Source organism: Salvelinus sp. IW2-2015, linkage group LG20 (assembly GCF_002910315.2).
Source record: "Salvelinus sp. IW2-2015 linkage group LG20, ASM291031v2, whole genome shotgun sequence".
Taxonomy (NCBI): Eukaryota; Metazoa; Chordata; class Actinopteri; order Salmoniformes; family Salmonidae; genus Salvelinus; species Salvelinus sp. IW2-2015.
The window spans coordinates 49,144,739-49,164,145 of record NC_036860.1 but is presented as its reverse complement, the minus strand read 5'-3'; the positions used below and the strand labels follow the sequence as shown (position 1 = coordinate 49,164,145).

The following is a 19,407-nucleotide window of genomic DNA, read 5'->3' as shown; positions in this document are numbered from 1 at the left end:
CTCCAGCCACTTTAATAATGGGAATTGATGGAAATTATGTAAAAATGTATCACTAGCCACTTTAAACAATGCCACTTAATATAATGTTTACATACCCTACATTACTCATCTCATATGTATATGTATATACTGTACTCTATATCATCTACTGCATCTTGCCATCTTTATGTAATACATGTATCACTAGCCACTTTAAACTATGCCACTTTATGTTTATATACCCTACATTACTCATCTCATATGTATATAGTGTACTCTATACCATCTACTGCATCTTGCCTATGCCGTTCTGTACCATCACTCATTCATATATCTTTATGTACATATTCTTTATCCCTTTACACTTGTGTGTATAAGGTAGTAGTGTGGAATTGTTAGGTTAGACTACTTGTTGGTTATTACTGCATTGTCGGAACTAGAAGCACAAGCATTTCGCTACACTCGCATTAACATCTGCTAACCATGTGTATGTGACAAATAACATTTGATTTGATTTGCTCATCAGCCATTGGACATAAACATTATCAACAACAACAAGTTGGAAATTGCAAATTCAACAATGAGTGCTAAGGCGCCACTGCAGTCCCAGGTTCGATCCCAGGCTGTGTCACAGTCGGCTGTGACCGGGAGACCCATGAGGCGGTGCACAATTGGCCCAGCGTCGTTTGGGTTAAGGGAGGGTTTGGCAGGCCAGGATGCCCTCATCGTGCTCAAGCAACTGCTTGTAGCGGGACAGTCACCTGCAAGCTGACTTTGGTTGTCAGTTCGACAATGTTTCCTCCGACACATTGGTGTGGCTGGCTTCCGGGTTAAGCGAGCAGTGTGTCAAGAAGCAGTGCGGCCTTGCTCTCGACCTTCACCGAGTCCGTAGGGGAGTTGCATCAATGAGACAAGATCGTAACTACCAATTGGATATCACAAAAAAGCGGGTAACGCCATGGGCCAGAAAGGTTTGAATACACTGGCCATGCTGTCAATCCAGCATGACTTCTGCCATGTTCAAAACAACTGGAAACTCGGAACTGAGAAATCTCAGACTTCATTGAGTTCAAGACAAATGGGAACTCAGATAAAACTAGCAGCGACTCTGAAAATACGGAAAATCATTTTGAACGGTCATCTAACTCGGCATTCCAAGCCGGGATTTCGGGCCTCTTTCTAGAGCCCACAAGAAGGACCGCCGCGCCACCTTCCTGTTGAAGTGAGCACAGCACAACAAAGTGAGTCCAAATGTCTTGTATGCTGCTTCATAAATGATGTAATATGCCAGGGACATATGTATACTGTCGCCAAGAAAGTAATACCAAGTGTATGTTGTGTAGTAAGCTGTTATGTGCCTCACCCTAATAATTTGGTCCCTTTCCCCCTCATAACTTAGCCTACTGTTCTGACTTGATGGTGCACATGTAGCCTATAACTTGTTTTAGAGAACTGTAATCATTGAATAGTGTAAGAGCTTTCATTGTCTGCTTATATACCCCCTTTATTTATCCTACGGTTCTGTCTTGTTGTACAGGGAGAATACTGTAAGAACGGCCCATTTTCTGAATTCTGTCGCTGTACATTTCAAAAGTGCTGAACAAATAGTTATATTGACTACGTCCGTCCTAGCTCATTCATTAATGTCTTAATCGAAATTATGGATTGCCTCTTATCCGCTCATTGTTCCACTGTGCCATAGTTTGTACATCTCACTTGTCAGTAGAAATCCAATTTGTTTAAGCAAGTCATCCATATCAGCTATGTTTTTTAAAAAGCCTGTAAATGAGGCTGAATGAACTGTTTCGCTGCCAGACAAGGCTCCGCTGATAGCCAGGTGTAGCTGTGGTAAGGATTCCTACCATGGTGAATATGTAGGCCATAACAGGTTGTGGGCACGGTTTGTCACCGTTATAGTGCAATGAATGTATTGTTTAGTGTTGTGTAGTGGCTTTGCTGGCATGCATCAAAAATAAATAATTGTTTGCCACACCAAGATTTACATGCTAAAATCGCCACTGAATAGGCCAATAACTTCCAACAACAACTAAGTCAAATACATATGCCTAAAGCTAACAAATAAGAACAGTAGAAAATATCCAAATGAAAATTCTGGTTCTTTCAATCACATTCATCTCTCTTCTCTGCATGTCTGCCTCCCTTTCTATCTGTCTTGACTTGAGCTATTGCCAGTGAAGTTCAACATTGCATCAAATCAGAGGGTCCAGTCCAAAGCTGTCGTTAACAAACCTGCAACAATGTATCAACTTGCCTATTCCAGGCCCTCAAAGTTTCCTGCTCCAGTGAGCCCGGGACAGAAAGCAGTTATTTATGACGTTTCCACTGGATATATATATTTAGCTCTTTTCACAGAGTCTTGGGGATTTTTGAGGCCGGGAGTGTTGGAAAGATTTTTCAAATACTGAGGAACTATCATGCACAATGGATGTAAAAAAAAAACTGACTTTGTTGACTTGTGTGAGGCGAGGAAAAAAATGAGTGGTGTACGTGGTCAGTTAAGACAATAAGAAATCAGACATCGGCAAATGGGCCCTTCCTACATATGCATGCATTCTGAAATGAGACACACCATATCTTCACCACACCTCCTCCCCTTCTTGATGCAACATTTTAAATTATACTAAAGACACATTATCTTCACACATATTTCAGATGCTTTATACTGACAGCCGCAACTCAATCAACTAGACCTATTGCCACGCGCACTAATCAAATTGCGGGCTTCCCAAACAATCCACAGCCATTTTTTTAAGAAGCTAATGATCCTTTGTGGATAAGTCATGCTCCCCGGTGAAGTATTTTGAATGATTTTATGTAGACAGGAGTAATTATATAATTTTAGCTAAACATCCATTTATTTTAGGGCAATCCAGCATCCTAACAGTGCACTGTTTATGGAACCAGATAGCTGCCAAAAGGTTGAATGTACGTATCATTAGGATCATAAGAAAAGCCATGCGTGAAACGTAAGTGTGAAATTTCATCTGTGAACATACAAACACCATGTTGCGTTTACAGACTTGAGGCTTGAACAAATCTTGTGTTGCAATTCTGATGTACAATAATAACTTTCAGAGTTTTGGCAGTTTCATCTCACCAACAAAAAAAATGTATACCAAACGGCCTGTGAGGATTGCTACACGAACAAGCATAACACAGTATAAAAAACACGGAAGTCAGGGAAACTGGAAAGAGGTATCCWGCACGTTTTCAAGTTAAAAGTCTCCATTCTCTATTACTCAGTTGAGTTTACTTCACATGTAGGTAGCTAATGTAATGGATTTGTTTGCCAAGTCTAGATAGCACTAGCTATATTATGCCTACAACAGTGAAGTTTCAGTCCACTAGGTGCATCTCTACATAATGGGCATATCTCTGGTGACATGGACATCCCCATGCATGCACCTTATCAAAATATGACTAATTCAATATTGCACCATCCCAGTCTCTGTGCTCTGTCTGCAATCATAACCAGTAGTATCAACCAGGAATAATGAAACATAGAATAATGATAGATGTTTGGTGAATCTATAAATTATGTATAACCACTGGAGACTTTGCCACTCAAAATATATTTTTATAGAATATTTTGACATTTATCACTCAAAATCTTGCCAAAGCATATTATGTAGGAGGGGTTAAAAATAATTTTAAATAATTTGACATGATTTATATTAATCGGGTCATGAACATATGGACTTTGAAATTAACAAGGGAGACGTTAAATGTAGGCTAAGTCTGGCATAAGCTTATTCCCACACTTTACAATAACTCTGTTGCAGTGGTCTTAGGTAGTCTCCATATAGTCTATTCCCTCCATAGCTACACTGCTGCCCAGTTGAAGAGCTTGTGATCTCTATGCAGCACTACAGCACCATGCGCCTTCGGAAAAGAACCCCTCAGCCTCAGAAGATTCCCTTCTGGAGGCATGCAGCCAGAGAGTCATTATACTCTAATGTAGGCCTATTTGCCTACTAGCCAAATAAAATGCAGAGCATGCATGATGCGTGCAACTCGTCATTCCAACATATTTGAACATTTAATTCATCCTTCATTCAGTTCAGTCAGTTAGTATGTCATCCATTCTATCATTTGTCTGAGTTACAATAGGAACTAAATCAAAGAGAATAGAACAGTCTTATCCACTTGTTTATTGAAATCCATGTGTYTATTCAAAATTATCTCAATTCTCCAAAGTTCTTTAGCCTATCACTTTAATAATTCAATGTTTCATTTAGGCCTATCCAAATACAAAAATAGGCCTTCAACTTATAGGCATTGCAATTTAGGCTATCATTTCTGGTGCTGGTGTCTTGCGGAATAATTTTAGAACTCTGTGTTTTATAACTTTTTATTATAGGCTTCCACTTAAAAAGAGACCCTAGCTCACAGGCTTCTAAATATATTTTAAACAAAATAGTTGAAGAAGCACATGCAGTGGCTGATAGGGAAAACAGATCTGCCAATAAGAATAGGCTATAGATAGTCTTGACCATTTGGGACCTCTTGGCTATTTTGCTCAGGACCGGTTATAGCCAAGACTTAATCAATATTTTGTTATGTCTCATTTATTGATATGGATATAGCCTCTGCATGATGGGGTTGTGCAATGCAAATGGCTATAACAAGCCTACATACAAAGTGGAATTCACAATACAACAGTCAAAATGCCTAATATAAGGCCTACAGTCCATGCTCCCAAATACTGGAAAAAGTGTAATTCATTAGGTTACATGATCACCACAGTTGCCCCACACGGCTATAAAAATTAATTATGCAATTATATGGCCATTAAATAACACACAGCAGAATGGCATATTTAGATAGTGGAATAGGCCGAGCCTAAATCATATTTACTTTATATTTTGCAGCTCAGGCGGTTATTCTGGACAAGGCTCTTCTGTATCTTTATAGTATCATTCTCACACAAGTCATTTGCTGAAGGACCAAGCCTATACTACGCCATCTAGTTGTATTACGTTGTTATTGAATGCCGTTCTAAAACAAGCTCTTGACATTTATTTTGGAAATGAAACCGGAAGCTGCAAAGCAACTCTAACGTCTGGGCTAGAGTTGCTTGATTGACTAGCTACATTCAGTTCATGTCCTTTACAGATGCCACATTCCTGACAAAAGTTTGTACGTATAAAAAAGATCTGTAACCGAGTTAAGGGAGACATAGTAAGAATTGAACGTGTAAATGTTCATTCATAATCGTAACATTGGGTTTGTACGTTTACAGATCAAATTTAACAGTTCGTTTCATGTTTCACGCATGGCTTTTCTTACGATCCTAACAATTTACGTATGGATTTTCTTACGATCCTAACGATACATACATTCAACCTTTTGGCAGCTATCTGGCTCCATAACTGTGCACCCGCCATCTTTCCTTTCTAATTCACAAGAGGCTGAAACTAGAGATCTGCATATAATGACGAGATGCTCATGTCTCGGCCCTAACATTGGGAGTCTTTGTCCCAAAGGCGGGAAGGCAGGCGACAAGTTTAGGTCTGCATATTATTCCCATAGAAACGCATTGGTCTTATTTATACTGGACAGATTTTGTCAAGAGAGCCCTCTCGCTTTGCCTCTTCCTCTGCTGAAACTATATCACTGTAGAAAGCACCCGAGCGAGCAAAACAGCACCCCTCTATATGTAGCCATTATGTCTCAGTATTGGTAGACCATGTATCTGATGCTGTCTGGCCAGAAATCGTATGACATGCCATATTCTTTTGGTCCAGACAGCATCAGATACATGGTCTACCCATACTGAGACAGAGGGGTGCTGTTTCACTCGCTCGGATGCTTTAACTGAGATTGATGCGTCTTTCTGTCGGCGCATGTCTCGGTCAATATTTAAATATTTTATTTTGACGGGCAAGAAGGTACGGTAGGGCGGGTCAGGCCCCTTTAACGCCGGCCCTGTATGTTGCACTATAGTCTATATTTCTTAAGAAAATTCATAATTAAAGACCCAGTCCAGTAAATAACTATATTTGTCTGTGTTTTATATATATTGTAACAACCCTGGGTTTATAAGCGTGAATATCGACTCTGCCGCTCGAGCATGCTTTTGGGGCACAGTCAATAGCGCGCTGGTGCTTGTTTCATTACATTGGTGTCAGAAGTGATCGGACCTTGCATCCACGAACGTGTGTGTGCTTGGCCAGTGAGCGCGTTCCTATAAGACGTTGAGTCGCAAGCTAGCGCGAGGATGCGCTCTTCGAAAGGAGGGAGTTGTGTAACGATCCTGGGTTTATAAGCGAGGATATCGACTCTGTCGATCGAGCATGCTTTTGGGGCACAGTCGATAGCACGCTGGACTTCGGGCTAAAAGGTTGAGGTTGGAATAATACTGTGAAATTATGAAAATGATGATAATGCCCTTTTAGTGAAAGAGCTGTTTGAAAAGTTTCTAAACCCCTCTGCCAATAACAGCTAGGTTTCAGTTTTCCCCTTGCCACTCCCCGACAATCCTAGCAAAATTCTTGCTTGAGAAATTGCTATTCTCTCTTTTTGTTTATTTTTGACCATTTTAAGGTACTTAATTGTTACCCAGAAATGATTTGATATTGACATAAAAACAGCTGCATTGGACCTTTAACAGTCTGCATTGAAGAAAATAATGTATATCGATGGCATGATATGCAATCTCTGAATCCTCTCACATCCTTTCTTTTGTTAGTGCTACTCAATCAATAAAGGGAATTTGTGATCAACACTGCCACATAATTGCAAAGCAAAGAGCCAGAGATGATAACAAGTGAATCAATCATAACACAAGGGAAAGATGAAACTGTTTCTGATGAACAAAGCAGTAGCTGATGACCCAGAGGGTTCCTTGAAACAAGATACTTCCTGCTCTTTTTCATCTCAGTAGAAAGCAAAGAAAAATAACATTTCAGTGGAACACAACTACAGATATCTAAAGTATATTTTCATATTCATCCTGTTTGAGAATGAACGGAGAACAATGTCACAGCTCCAGCTGTGAATGCTCTGAAACAGATAATACGCCTTAGAAAATAAGCTGTTCACCTACTGTACATTCTGTTGCAACCAAGAGATCATTTTATGAAATAAGCACACTAACTAACCCTACCATCATAGCACTGGTCTTACCTGTTCATCTCCTCCAAACAGTCTGTGGCAAAGAAGAAACTCTTGATTTTGGGATGGCAGGCTTTGAAGGCACTGTAACGGAAGCAGAAAAAATATCCATTTAGTCTGTGTAATGTTGTAGTTCATCTAACGCTTAAACATCTCAATTTTGCATAATTCCATTCCATTAGCCTTAGATCCAGACCACGTGGTACAATACGAGCTTCAGAGCATTTGGTAATGGCCAAATAAGTGTACTGTATATGCGATGTGCTTATCACCGCTGTAGTCTCTGTAATAGTGGACATGAGGCCTGGCTGGCTGGCACACGCCACACCTAGCCAGTTGACCCCTCTCTGATCCCTATGTGACCCAATCAGCTTCTCAGGTGGAAACAGACACCTATTACTTCTACTACTTTGTGCCACAGCTATTTAAAGCTATTATTATGAAAATAAAATAGTCATGCCACGCAACAGCATCCTCTGTTTATGTGTTGTCCCTTTGAAGCCAAACATAAGCACTCGTGCTGGCAATAATGTATGATGTGCTTGTTTCTGTGTTTCATTTAGGCTTTGTGTTTTCGTTTAAATCCCCAGATTCACTAAAAGTTTGAGAGACAAAATAAAACATGAATCCCAAAAACACTCACTGTTTCCTTCTGCATTCAATCGCTCGATCTATTCGGAACTCAGGTAGGCTGATGAAACCTTCAGCCTTCTCGTCCTAGGAAAGGAGAGGTAAGGGAAATAAGAAGCAATGCATTGCCATATGCCTGTAGAGATGACACACCTCATTAAGTATACCAGACATACTGGAATACGCTGTACACTACATGTCACTTCAACATACAGTGCCTTCAGAAAGTTATCACACCCCTTGACATTTCCCACATTTTGTTGTGTTACATCCTGAATTTATTATGGATTAAATTGAGATTTTGTGTCACTGGTGTACACACAATAACCATAATGTCAAAGTGGGATTATGTTTTTAGAAATGWTAACAAATAAATTAAAAGCTGAAATGTTGAGTCAATAAGTATTCAACCCTTTTGTTATGGCAAGCCTAAATAAGTTCAGGAGTAGAAATGTGCTTAATAAGTCACATGGACTCACTCTGTGTGCAATAATAGTGTTTAACATGATTTTTTAATCTCTGTACTCCACACACAATTATCTGTAAGGTCGATCAGTCAAGCAATGAATTTCAAACACAAATTCAATTACATTTGAGCAGGTGCTGGAGGCAAAAGGCAAAACTGGAGAAACAGGAAAGAAATCTCTGCACACTACCAGTCATATGCTAATTTATTTTAATATAGCTGAGCTTTCGGTCAGTCGACCTTCATCAGAGCATATCTCCACAAACAATAGTGGGACAAATAAGGCCATACAGCGAGCCAGAGCCAGAGAGCAGGACAATAACATTAAGCACAAGGCCAAATATACACTGGAGTTGCATACCAAGACGACATTGAATGTTCCTGAGTGGCATAGTTAGGGTTTTGACTTAAATCGGCTTGAAAATCTTTGGCAAGACTTGAAAATGGCTGTCTAGCAATGATCAACAACCAACTTGACAGAGCTTGAAGAATTTAAAAAATAATAATGTGCAAATATTGTACAATCCAGGTGTGCAAAGCTCTTAGAGACTTGCCCAGAAAGACTCACAGCTGTAATCGCTGCCAAAGGTGATTTTCACATATATTGACTCAAGGGTTGTTGACTACTTATGTAAATTAGATATTTATGTATTTCATTTTCAATCAATTTGCTAACATTTCTAAAATCATGTTTTCACTTTGTCATTTTGGGGTATTGTGTGTAAATGGGTAAGGAAACATCCATTTTGAATTCAGGCTGTAACACATCAAAATGTGGAATAAGTCAAGGGGTATGAATATTTTCTGAAGGCACTGTAAATGGTTCAGTATCTGGAATATGGCCTGTAGTGTTGCTATATCTGACAAATCTGCAGATCGTGTTGGTAAACAGCAAGCCTGTTGTGGATAAGAGAAAATAAAGTAATGTTTGACAGCTGTATTGTACTGTCAGAGAGCAGCTTACATTCTGGTTGGTGTACCAGTAGAGCGAGGAGTCCTTGAGGATGAACCAGTACTTCTTCCACTTCTGGGTGAAGTAGCCCTTGGCATCCTTCTTCTTCCACAGCCAGCCCTCACAGTCCCCGTGGCCCAGGTCCTTACAGGAGATACGCCTGCGGCTAGCGCTAGTCAGAGAACCTGGGTGGAGAGCAGGATATCCCAGGAAATTCTTAGAGACACATGGACACACTAAACATTCCCTGGATGATACTGTATCCTTAATACTAACATCATTCCAACCCCATCACAAATCCTAATATAAAAGAAAACTATTGACAAAGGTTCACCAAAGGAAACCTCACAGTGAATGGGTTTATCCCTCATGTCTTACCTTTGGTTCTCTTTTTGGTCTTAGTCCTTAAAGACGCATAGTGAAATGACTGCAAGGAGAGGAAAGAAGAGAGGGTTTGATTAGAAGAGGTGTCTAAAGTACAGTACTCATATTAGGGGAGTAACAGTAGTATTAACTGTTTCATATAATTTGCTTTACCTTCCTCATGGATGAGCCTCCTTGTCTCTCGATGCCAAAACTAGCATACCTGCGGAAAGGGAAGATCAGGTGAGTAAGCATGCAACAAAATGGAGGCTAACCCTCTTTATCTGGGGATAAGCTGATCCTGTACTGCTATCAATGTAAGGATACTATTCATAAATAAAGGGTAGAATTATAACTTGATATCTATGTGAGTAAAATACTAAAGCATATATTCCATTGACATGAGTGCATGAGTTACATACATGAAACATTGATTTGTTTGAGTGTATCTCATGCTAGAATTCGTCCCAAAGAACTTAGTCCCCATTTCAGCATCTTTATCCTCCCCAGGGCTGGCCTGAATTCCCATCTGGACATGGCTCTACTGACAGATGGTACCATGCATGGTACTGGAACATGGACAATGACTGAAGAAATGGACATCACATATCATTCTCAATCTAAGTTTCACTACTTACTTTTGTGATATACTAGATGTAGATTTTCTACTGGATGTCAGTGTATTAGGTAAAGCAAGTATGTGTAGCATGCAGTGGACTGTATGTGTCACGACTTCCGCCAAAGTTGGTGCCTCTCCTTGTTCAGGCGGCGGTCGACGTCACCGGCTTTCTAGTCTCCACCGATCTACATTTCTTTTTCCTTTTGTTTGGTCTTGATTGTACACACCTGGTTTTCATTACGTTATAATTTATTCCCTATTTAACCCTCTGGTTRCATCATGGTTTTGAGCGTGTTTATTGTTGTCAAGTTGTCTCGTTTATGTGCTCTGGAATTTTGTTCTCCTTYATGGAAGATTGTTTATTGAGTAAAGGTACGATTATTACTCATCATCTCTGTGTCCTGCGCCTGACTCCGCCTTATCCACATCACCTAGACTATTGACAGAAACACGCACCTCTAATGGAGTCAGCAGGTGCACACAGCCCTCCTCTYCCTGTGGAGGAGCGGGTCCAGCAGCATGCGACTATGTTGCAAAGTCTCGGCACAGCCATGGATCGCGTGCTGCAAACCATGGAGCGATGGGAGAGATGGGGGTTTTCCAGCAACCTCATCATCACCCCAGCTCCCACAACAACCCACACCGCWGTCCACCCCTCCTTCACCTGGATCCAGTGGGATTCGACTCGCGCTCCCGAGGGTATATGATGGAACGGCTGCCGGGTGCCAGYGGTTCCTACTCCAGCTGGAGCTCTACCTGGCAACTGTTCACTCAACTCCTTCGGGACGCGATAGTGTGAATGCCCTCATCTCCTGTCTGACTGGTAAAGCACTTGAATGGGCCAACGCCATTTGGGGAAGGGAAGGACCGACGTTGGACAACTATGAGGATTTCACCAGCCGCTTCCGGGATGTTTTCAATCATCCACCTGAAGGGAGAGCGGCAGGGGAACGCTTGTATCATCTCAGACAGGGGATGACCGTGCTGCTGCTCCAGTTTAAACTGTTCTGCCTGAGGCTATGGAACCCTGACCTGTTCACCGGACGTGCTACCTGTCCCAGACCTGCTGTTTTCAACTCTCTAGAGACAGCAGGAGCGGTAGAGATACTCTTAATGATCGGCTATGAAAAGCCAACTGACATTTACTCCTGAGGTGCTGACTTGCTGCACCCTCGACAACTACTGTGATTATTATTATTTGACCATGCTGGTCATTTATGAACATTTGAACATCTTGGCCATGTTCTGTTATAATCTCCAGCCGGCACAGCCAGAAGAGGACTGGCCACTCCTCATAGCCTGGTTCCTCTAGGTTTCTTCCTAGGTTTTGGCCTTTCTAGGGAGTTTTTCCTAGCCACCGTGCTTCTACACCTGCATTGCTTGCTGTTTGGTGTTTTAGGCTGGGTTTCTGTACAGCACTTTGAGATATCAGCTGATGTAAGAAGGGCTATATAAATAKATTTGATTTGATGAGGAGCACACAAGACTTCGCTCTGGYCTTTCGAACTCTGGCCGCCGGCGTGGGATGGAATGAGTGGGCCCTGATCAACCACTACAGGTGTAGTCTACGCGAGGACGTTTATAGGGAGCTAGCCGGCAGGGACACCACCCTTACCTTTGACCAGCTGGTGGACCTATCCATCCGGCTGGATAACCTGTTGGCCTCCCGCGGACGTAAGGATCGGGGTCCGTCAGTTCCATCCCCCAGCACCTCCGATCCGATGGAGCTAGGAGGGGCTGCTATGAGGGGGACCGGAGGAGGGGCCATTCCCTGCACCACCTGTGGCCGCAGAGGGCACACTGCTGGTCGGTGCTGGGGAGGTTCCCCAGGGAGTCGAGGCAGCAGGCAGGGCACTGGTGGATCATCCCAGGTGAGTAGGCACCCGACTCACCCAGAGCTCCCTGTTGCGCACATGTGTGTATGTATAAAATTTCCTGAGGTTTCCCCGCATTCCCAGCATAAGGCGCAAGTAGATTCAGGCGCAGCTGGGAACTTTATTGACCGTTCATTTGCACTTAGATTAYGGATTCCTATTGTTCCTGTTGATGTGCCCTTCCCTGTTCATGCCTTTAGATAGTCGTCCTTTAGGGTCGGGGCTGATTAGGGAGGTCACAGCTCCACTACGTATGATAACGCAGGAGGGTCATGAGGAGAGAATTAGTCTCTTTCTGATCGAGTCTCCTGCTTTCCCTGTGGTGTTGGGGCTTCCCTGGTTGGCCTATCATGACCCCACTATTTAGTGGGAACAGGGGGCTCTTAAGGGATGGTCACGTCATTCCTTAGGGAGGTGTGTAGGTGTTTCCATAGGTGCAACTACGGTGGAGAGTCCAAACCAGGTCTCCACCGTGCTCATCCCCCCTGAATATGCCGATTTGGCTCTCGCCTTCTGTAAGAAGAAGGCGGCTCAACTACCACCTCATCGACAGGGGGATTATGCAATAAATCTCCTGGTAGACGCAGCACTTCCCAGGAGTCACGTGTATCCTCTGTCACAGGAGGAGACGGCGGCTATGGAAACATATGTCTCCGAATCTCTGGGACAGGGACACATTCGGCCTTCCACTTCACCTGCCTCCTCGAGTTTCTTTTATGTGAAGAAGAAGGATGGAGGTTTACGCCCGTGTATTGACTATCGAGGTACAAAACAGATCACGGTGAAATACAGTTACCCGCTGCCTCTCATCGCCAGTGTGACAGAGTCATTGCACGGGCGCACTTCTTCACAAAATTGGATCTCAGGAGCGCTTACAACCTGGTGCGTATCCGGGAGGGGGATGAGTGGAAGACGGCATTTAGTACCACCTCTGAAGACTATGAGTACCTCGTCATGCCGTACGGGTTGATGAATGCTCCATCAGTCTTCCAATCCTTTGTAGACAAGATTTTCAGGGACCTGCACGGGCAGGGTGTAGTGGTGTATATAGATGACATTCTAATATACTCCGCTACACGCGCCGAGCATGTGTCCCTGGTGCGCAAGGTGCTTGGTCGACTGTTGGAGCATGACCTGTACGTCAAGGCTGAGAAATGTCTGTTCTTCCAGCAGTCCATCTCCTTCCTAGGGTACCGCCTGTCCGCGACAGGGGTGGAGATGGAAAATGACCGCATTTCAGCCGTGCGTAATTGGCCGTCTCCAACCACGGGAAAGGAGGTGCAGCGGTTCTTAGGGTTTGCCAACTACTACCGGAGGTTTATCCGGGGCTTTGGTCAGGTAGCGGCTCCCATCACCACCTTGCTAAGGGGGAACCGGTGCGACTGCAGTGGTCAGCTGGGGCGGACAGGGCTTTTTGTCACCTGAAGGCTCTGTTTATCTCGGCTCCCGTGCTGGCTCATCCTGATCCCTCTTTGGCATTTATAGTAGAGGTGGACGCGTCCAAGGCTGGGATAGGAGCTGTGCTGTCTCAGCGCTCGGGTACARCACCAAAGCTCCGCCCCTGTGCTTTCTTTTCGAAGAAGCTCAGCCCTGCGGAGCAAAACTATGATGTGGGGGATCGGGAGCTGTTGGCTGTTGTCAAGGCTCTGAAGGCGAGGAGGCATTGGCTTGAGGGGGCTAAACACCCTTTCCTCATTTGGACTGACCACCGCAATCTGGAGTACATCCGGGCGGCGAGGAGACTGACCCCTCGCCAGGCAAGGTGGGCCATGTTTTTCACCCTTTCCTACAGACCAGGTTCCCAGAACGCTAAGGCAGACGCACTGTCCCGGATGTATGACGCAGAGAAGCGGTCCACGGACCCCACTCCCATACTTCCGGCTTCTTGCCTGGTGGCACCGGTGGTATGGGAGGTGGACGCGGACATCGAGCGGGCGTTACYTACAGAGCCCACTCCCACCCAGTGTCCAGTTGGGCTTCTGTACGTTCCGTCTGATGTCCGCGATCGTTTGATCTGTTGGGCCCACACGTCACCCTCCTCTGGTCATCCTGGCATCGGTCGGACAGTGCGCTGTCTTAGTGGGAAGTACTGGTGGCCCACTTTAGCTAAGGACGTGAGGGTTTATGTTTCCTCCTGCTCGGTGTGCGCCCAGTGCAAGGCACTTAGACACCTGCCCAGAGGGAAATTAAACCCCTACCCGTTCCACAACGGCCGTGGTTGTTGGATTTCGTGACGGATCTATCGGTGGATTTCGTGACGGATCTTCCTCCGTCAAAGGGAAACACCACGATCCTGGTCGTTGTGGATAGGTTTTCTAAGTCCTGCTGTCTCCTTCCTTTGCCCGGTCTCCGTACGGCTCTACAGACTGCGGAGGCCCTGTTCACCCACGTCTTCCGGCACTACGGGGTGCCTGAGGATATAGTTTCTGATCGGGGTCCCCAGTTCACGTCTAGGGTCTGGAGGGCGTTTATGGAATGCCTGGGGGTCTCGGTTAGCCTCACCTCAGGTTTTCACCCCGAGAGTAACGGGCAGGTGGAGAGAGTTAACCAGGATGTGGGTAGGTTTCTGCGGTCCTATTGCCAGGACCGGCCGGGGGAGTGGTCGGCTTTTGTCCCCTGGGCAGAGATGGCCTAAAACTCCCTCCGCCACTAACCTATCTCCTTTCCAGTGTGTACTAGGTTATCAGCCGGTTCTGGCACRGTGGCATCAGAGCCAGATCGAAGCACCTGRGGTGGACGAATGGTTTCGGCGCTCGGAGGAAACATGYGTCGCTGCCCATGTGCGTCTGCAACYGGCCATCAGGCGGCAGAAGGCGAGCGCCGACCGCCACCGCAGTGAGGCCCCGGTGTATGCACCGGGGGACCGGGTCTGYCTCCCGACCCGAAACCTACCCCTTCACCTGCCCTGCCGGAAGCTGGGTCTGCAGTTTGTGGGGCCATTTKAAGTCCTGAGGAGACTGAACGAGGTTTGTTATAGGTTACAGCTCCCCCCTGATTAATTGACCACTCGTTCCATGTGTCTCTCCTCAGGCCGGTGTGGCTGGTCCGCTCCATCAGTCTGAGGTGCGGGAGGTTCCTCCGCACCCTCTGGACATCGAGGGGGCCCGGCGTATACTGTGCGAGCCATCATGGACTCAAGGCATCGGGCGAGGGGCCTTCAGTACCTTGTGGAGTGGGAGGGGTATGATGAAGCCGCACGTCGGGGGGGGGGGGTGGTACTGTCATGACTTCCGCCGAAGTTGGTGCCTCTCCTTGTTCGGGCTGCGTTTGGTGGTCGATGTCACCGGCTTTCTAGTCTCCACCGATCTACATTTCTTTTTCCTTTTGTTTGGTCTTGATTGTACACACCTGGTTTCCATTACGTTATAATTTATTATAACTATTTAACCCTCTGGTTCCATCATGGTTTTGAGCGTGTTTATTGTTGTCTCGTTTATGTGCTCTGAAATTTTGTTATCCTTGATGGAAGATTGTTTATTGAGTAAAMGTACGATTATTACTCATCTGTGTCCTGCGCCTGACTACGCCTTATCCACATCACCTAGACTATTGACAGTATGTGAAACACACAGCAGCTTTCCATTATACTGACACCTTGGTTTTAACATAATTACTCTAACACTGAGTGAGGCCTTCACCTATCCAGAAACTCTGTGTAAAACTGAGTGCTGGTGCATCCATTCTACCAATGAGAATGATCTAAAGCGTGATACATTTCTAAAAATAATGTATTGCCTCCAGCAAGTGAAAGAAGCAACCTAAACCACAGAGCAGGTGGCAGGAAATCAGGTTCAGCCAGTCTCTGTGTCTCAGTAGAACTCAGCACGACGCAACATGAACCACTCAGGGAATGTGCTACTCATGCTGGCTATCTATGATGACCTTATTAGCACTCATCACTGTAACAATGGCTGAGAGGAATTCTCTACTGCCAGACCCCCATTTTAAACCTACATGGTTGGAGCACCCACTGAACACTGACTATGGGTAAGGTGTTGAATTGGGTAGGATTGTAGCATAAATTGAAACAAAGCACAGTGTTTTTTTAAATAGAAACAGGAAATAAGATTTAGGTCAATGAAAGGTAGAGGAAATATGTTCTGCTTGGCAACCCTCATGATTTATGTTAAAATCTCCTTCTCTTGAGGCCTATTGGCCAATTCAATTAAAGAGATGCTCCATAGCTTTTGTATAATTTCAGCCAGTAGTTTTGCAAGTAGTGCTCATGAGCCGTAACTGGTCCCCAAAAATGTTACACAATTATGTAGTACATCATCCGTTTCGTATGATATGTTTCGTCCCGCAATTTTAAGCAATTCGTATGATATGTTACTAATTCCAATTCGTACAATATGTTAGGAATTTGTAAGTGCGTGAGGTCCCAGACTGCATCTATAAGTTAATACATTGTAACAACACACTGAAGGTAAAAAGTCCTCTCTACTAGAATAATTTAAATGATGGTATGCAGGATGACGGAAATTTACTTCACTCACAAGAAGCAGAAATAGGTAACTAATACAAAGCATTCATAAGATAAATTATCTATCAATTACATTTTGATCATTTATGAAAAACTCTCAATTTACTTCAGAGGAAATTGTACCAATCAATTTCAAAGTAGCACAACTTGCCTCCATAGCTTAAGCAAAAAAACTCCCACACATCAATTTCTGAATCAGCAAATAAATCCATGTTCCTCACAAAACCATGGCAATATTCTCTGGCCATTGAGTTGGCCTGTCCCGTTGATCCCCATGGAGAAGTAATGCTCACTCACCTGTCAGTGTCAGCTCTCAGTGTGTCTCCAGCTCTCTGTGGAAAGGTAAAGAGCAGATTAGCGCATCACAGAAAGAGAGAGAGAGATCACAGCGCACTYTTATCTCAGAGCATGGCTTTTGTTTCCTGTTGTGACCAGGCAGGCAAATCAGTAGATCAGGGGAAGGTAGAGTCCCTGGGCCCAGGCAGAAACCATGGGGTGTCTGGGGTTGTGGAAATAGAGGTGGTATGGGTGGCACTCTTCTGACTCACCTTTTATTTAATTTTGATTGTGACCTCAAAAAAGCTTWAACCACAGAAAAATGGCACTGCTCTGTGACACAAATAGGTTGAATCTGTATTGTCAGACCATTATGCCACTATGTCTGAGTGTTAAGCTATAATATCCTTCTTGAACTGGTGCAGATTGATAAAAAATAAATAGTAGCTGTGCTGACTCACGTGGTACATTGGCACAGTGTTGCTCTCAGGCAGTGAGAAGGGCAGGCCTTCTGGCGGTCCTGAGTCCAGTCTGACAGGCGGGGCCAGCAGGGATGGGCTGATGGGATAGCTGGGGCTGCTGGGGTTGTGACTCTTCTTGCGGGTACGCCGCCCAGTGTCCCGCTTGCATTCCCTGGACACGTCCGGCTCCTCCTGGATTACTAGGATCTTATCGTCATTCAGGTAACGTAGCAGGGAGTTGTCTGAGTCTAGCAGAGGTCAGGGAGGGAGGGAAAGAGGGGAGCAAAGTTGTGTCATTTGGAAGCCTAGAGAGGTAATTATATGTTCATTAGGAGGCCCAGAGTGCCTATCACATTAAATGCTTGATGGCAAAACAACCTCTTACCAACGGTTTAGTGAAACAACATTTGGAATGGAAAAGAAAGTCAAAGTGAGAGCAGTCCTGAGGTAATGTTTTCCATTCTCACAGACCAGCATGTTTCCACAGAAACCAACCTCTGTTACGTGACCTCCTATCAGTGAGGGCAAGCCCCAACAGTGTGTGGTTTCAGAGCAGAGGGAGGCAGATATGTTTTTGCACTCGCTATTTATAACACAAGTCATGCGAGTGGGATGCTATCACTACAGCCCGCTCAACATAACTGCTGTACATAGTCTCACGAAGCTAAACAACACTGAAATCAGCCACGTGCAAAACAAAGATTAGGTTTTCAACTTAATTAATGCCTATATTTAGTTGATTGAATCTCCTTTTTAAAAATGTGATAGCTTCATCTTTATACAGTGCAGTTTGAAAAGACTTCTAAATGCGCAATCATGTTTCTGTCAAGATTCAGTGGTAATGTCAAAAGAAACCAGTGTATGTGTGGCAGTTCCAGTGAAATTAATGAAAGAAGCAGGCGATTAGTTATGTGTTGTTGAAAGTGGGGACGGTGATTGGTCCTCATTAGGCGTCTGTACTTTGCAGACACAGTGAAGCCAAAGCTATTTCCTTCTCAAAGTCAAAGCATTTAAGGGGGGGACTGGGGAGACTATCTGAACTGAAGGACCCACCTCTGCTACCTCTCTTGTACATATTTGGCTCCTTTGTCTCTGCCATCCAGTTGTAATCCGTTGGCATGGAAACTGGCCTGAGGTCACCTGGAAAGAAGTCCAAGTAGCATGTCAGCTAAGGTGTGAGTGGAGAGAGAGCTAGGAGTTGAGGGAAGACGGGGGGGCTGTCTCACTGAGAGGGATAGGAGAGGGTTGTAGAGAGAGATGGTGAGAGAGGAGTGGCTGTGTGTGGGTGGATGTCTGCATGACAGAGGTTAAAGTGCAGGCATGGCAGTAAGGGGTATAAGAGAAGTAGGTTATAGCATGGGAATCCAGTTGAAACTAAGTCATCTTTAGAGTGAAGGGAAAACAGTAGGCTTGTTGCACGTGTGTGAATGTGTGAGCATGAGAGACTGTGATGGAGCCATGTCATGGCACATGGTGCCTCCACAGACTGGGATGAGCGGAGCGTACCCTGCCTGGAGCCATTATGAGCTTGGAAGCAATCCACCCTCACTTCCCTGGCAGGCTGTTAACATGAAAAACACTCCGTCTGGCAGAGCCAAAGGGATTTATCCCTGCACCACTACACACTGTACAATACACAACAAACTGAGCCTCAACAGAGCCTCAACAGAGCCTCAACAGATCCTCAACAGCCAGGAGGGCGCTGAAACAATGCATCGCCATCTCTCTGTCAGATGGACGGATAGAATACTGTACATTATCAACGGCTTTCAAAGACCTCCTTTCCTTGTCTCAGTGTTGGCAGATAGTGTGTCACTCACTAAAGATTCCGGAGTCATCCCGTGCAGTAATGTGAATGAGCTCATTATGTGAAGTGCAGACAGAGGTGGCATGTAGAATATTCATCGTGCTGCTGGCCATCCTACAGCTGCAGTGCTGCTGCTGATGAAGGGGCAATGACAGGGGAAMGGGATGTCTGACTGTGGGGGTGGGGCTGGACTGTAAAAGGGAGAGGTTTATGTGAAACATAAATACGCTGGGGTGCATAATAATAATCTCTTCTATGCATAGCAATTGCCATGGGGCTTTACTGTACATTCTCCACGTGCCATTCACAGCTGGGTACACTGTATGATAATGCGCTTAAATGAAGGCAGGAGAGGGGAGT

At 44.6% G+C, this 19,407-nt stretch overlaps 1 protein-coding gene across 2 annotated transcripts in view; it reads right to left on the bottom strand.

The window, feature by feature from the left end:
* LOC111981552 (connector enhancer of kinase suppressor of ras 2-like) overlaps positions 1 to 19,407 on the bottom strand; it is an 81,609-nt gene that overhangs the window by 11,188 nt on the left and 51,014 nt on the right. Inside the window, exons 12-19 of one of the 2 annotated variants that reach the window (XM_024012866.2) lie at positions 18,294 to 18,380; positions 17,241 to 17,488; positions 16,801 to 16,835; positions 9,702 to 9,750; positions 9,543 to 9,591; positions 9,177 to 9,349; positions 7,760 to 7,833; positions 7,129 to 7,200 (exon numbers count right to left, since the gene is read on the bottom strand). In XM_024012866.2, the coding sequence (XP_023868634.1) occupies positions 7,129 to 7,200; positions 7,760 to 7,833; positions 9,177 to 9,349; positions 9,543 to 9,591; positions 9,702 to 9,750; positions 16,801 to 16,835; positions 17,241 to 17,488; positions 18,294 to 18,380 (787 nt within the window). The remainder of the gene's footprint in view (positions 1 to 7,128; positions 7,201 to 7,759; positions 7,834 to 9,176; positions 9,350 to 9,542; positions 9,592 to 9,701; positions 9,751 to 16,800; positions 16,836 to 17,240; positions 17,489 to 18,293; positions 18,381 to 19,407) is intronic. The other variant, XM_024012867.2, reaches the window with a different exon arrangement.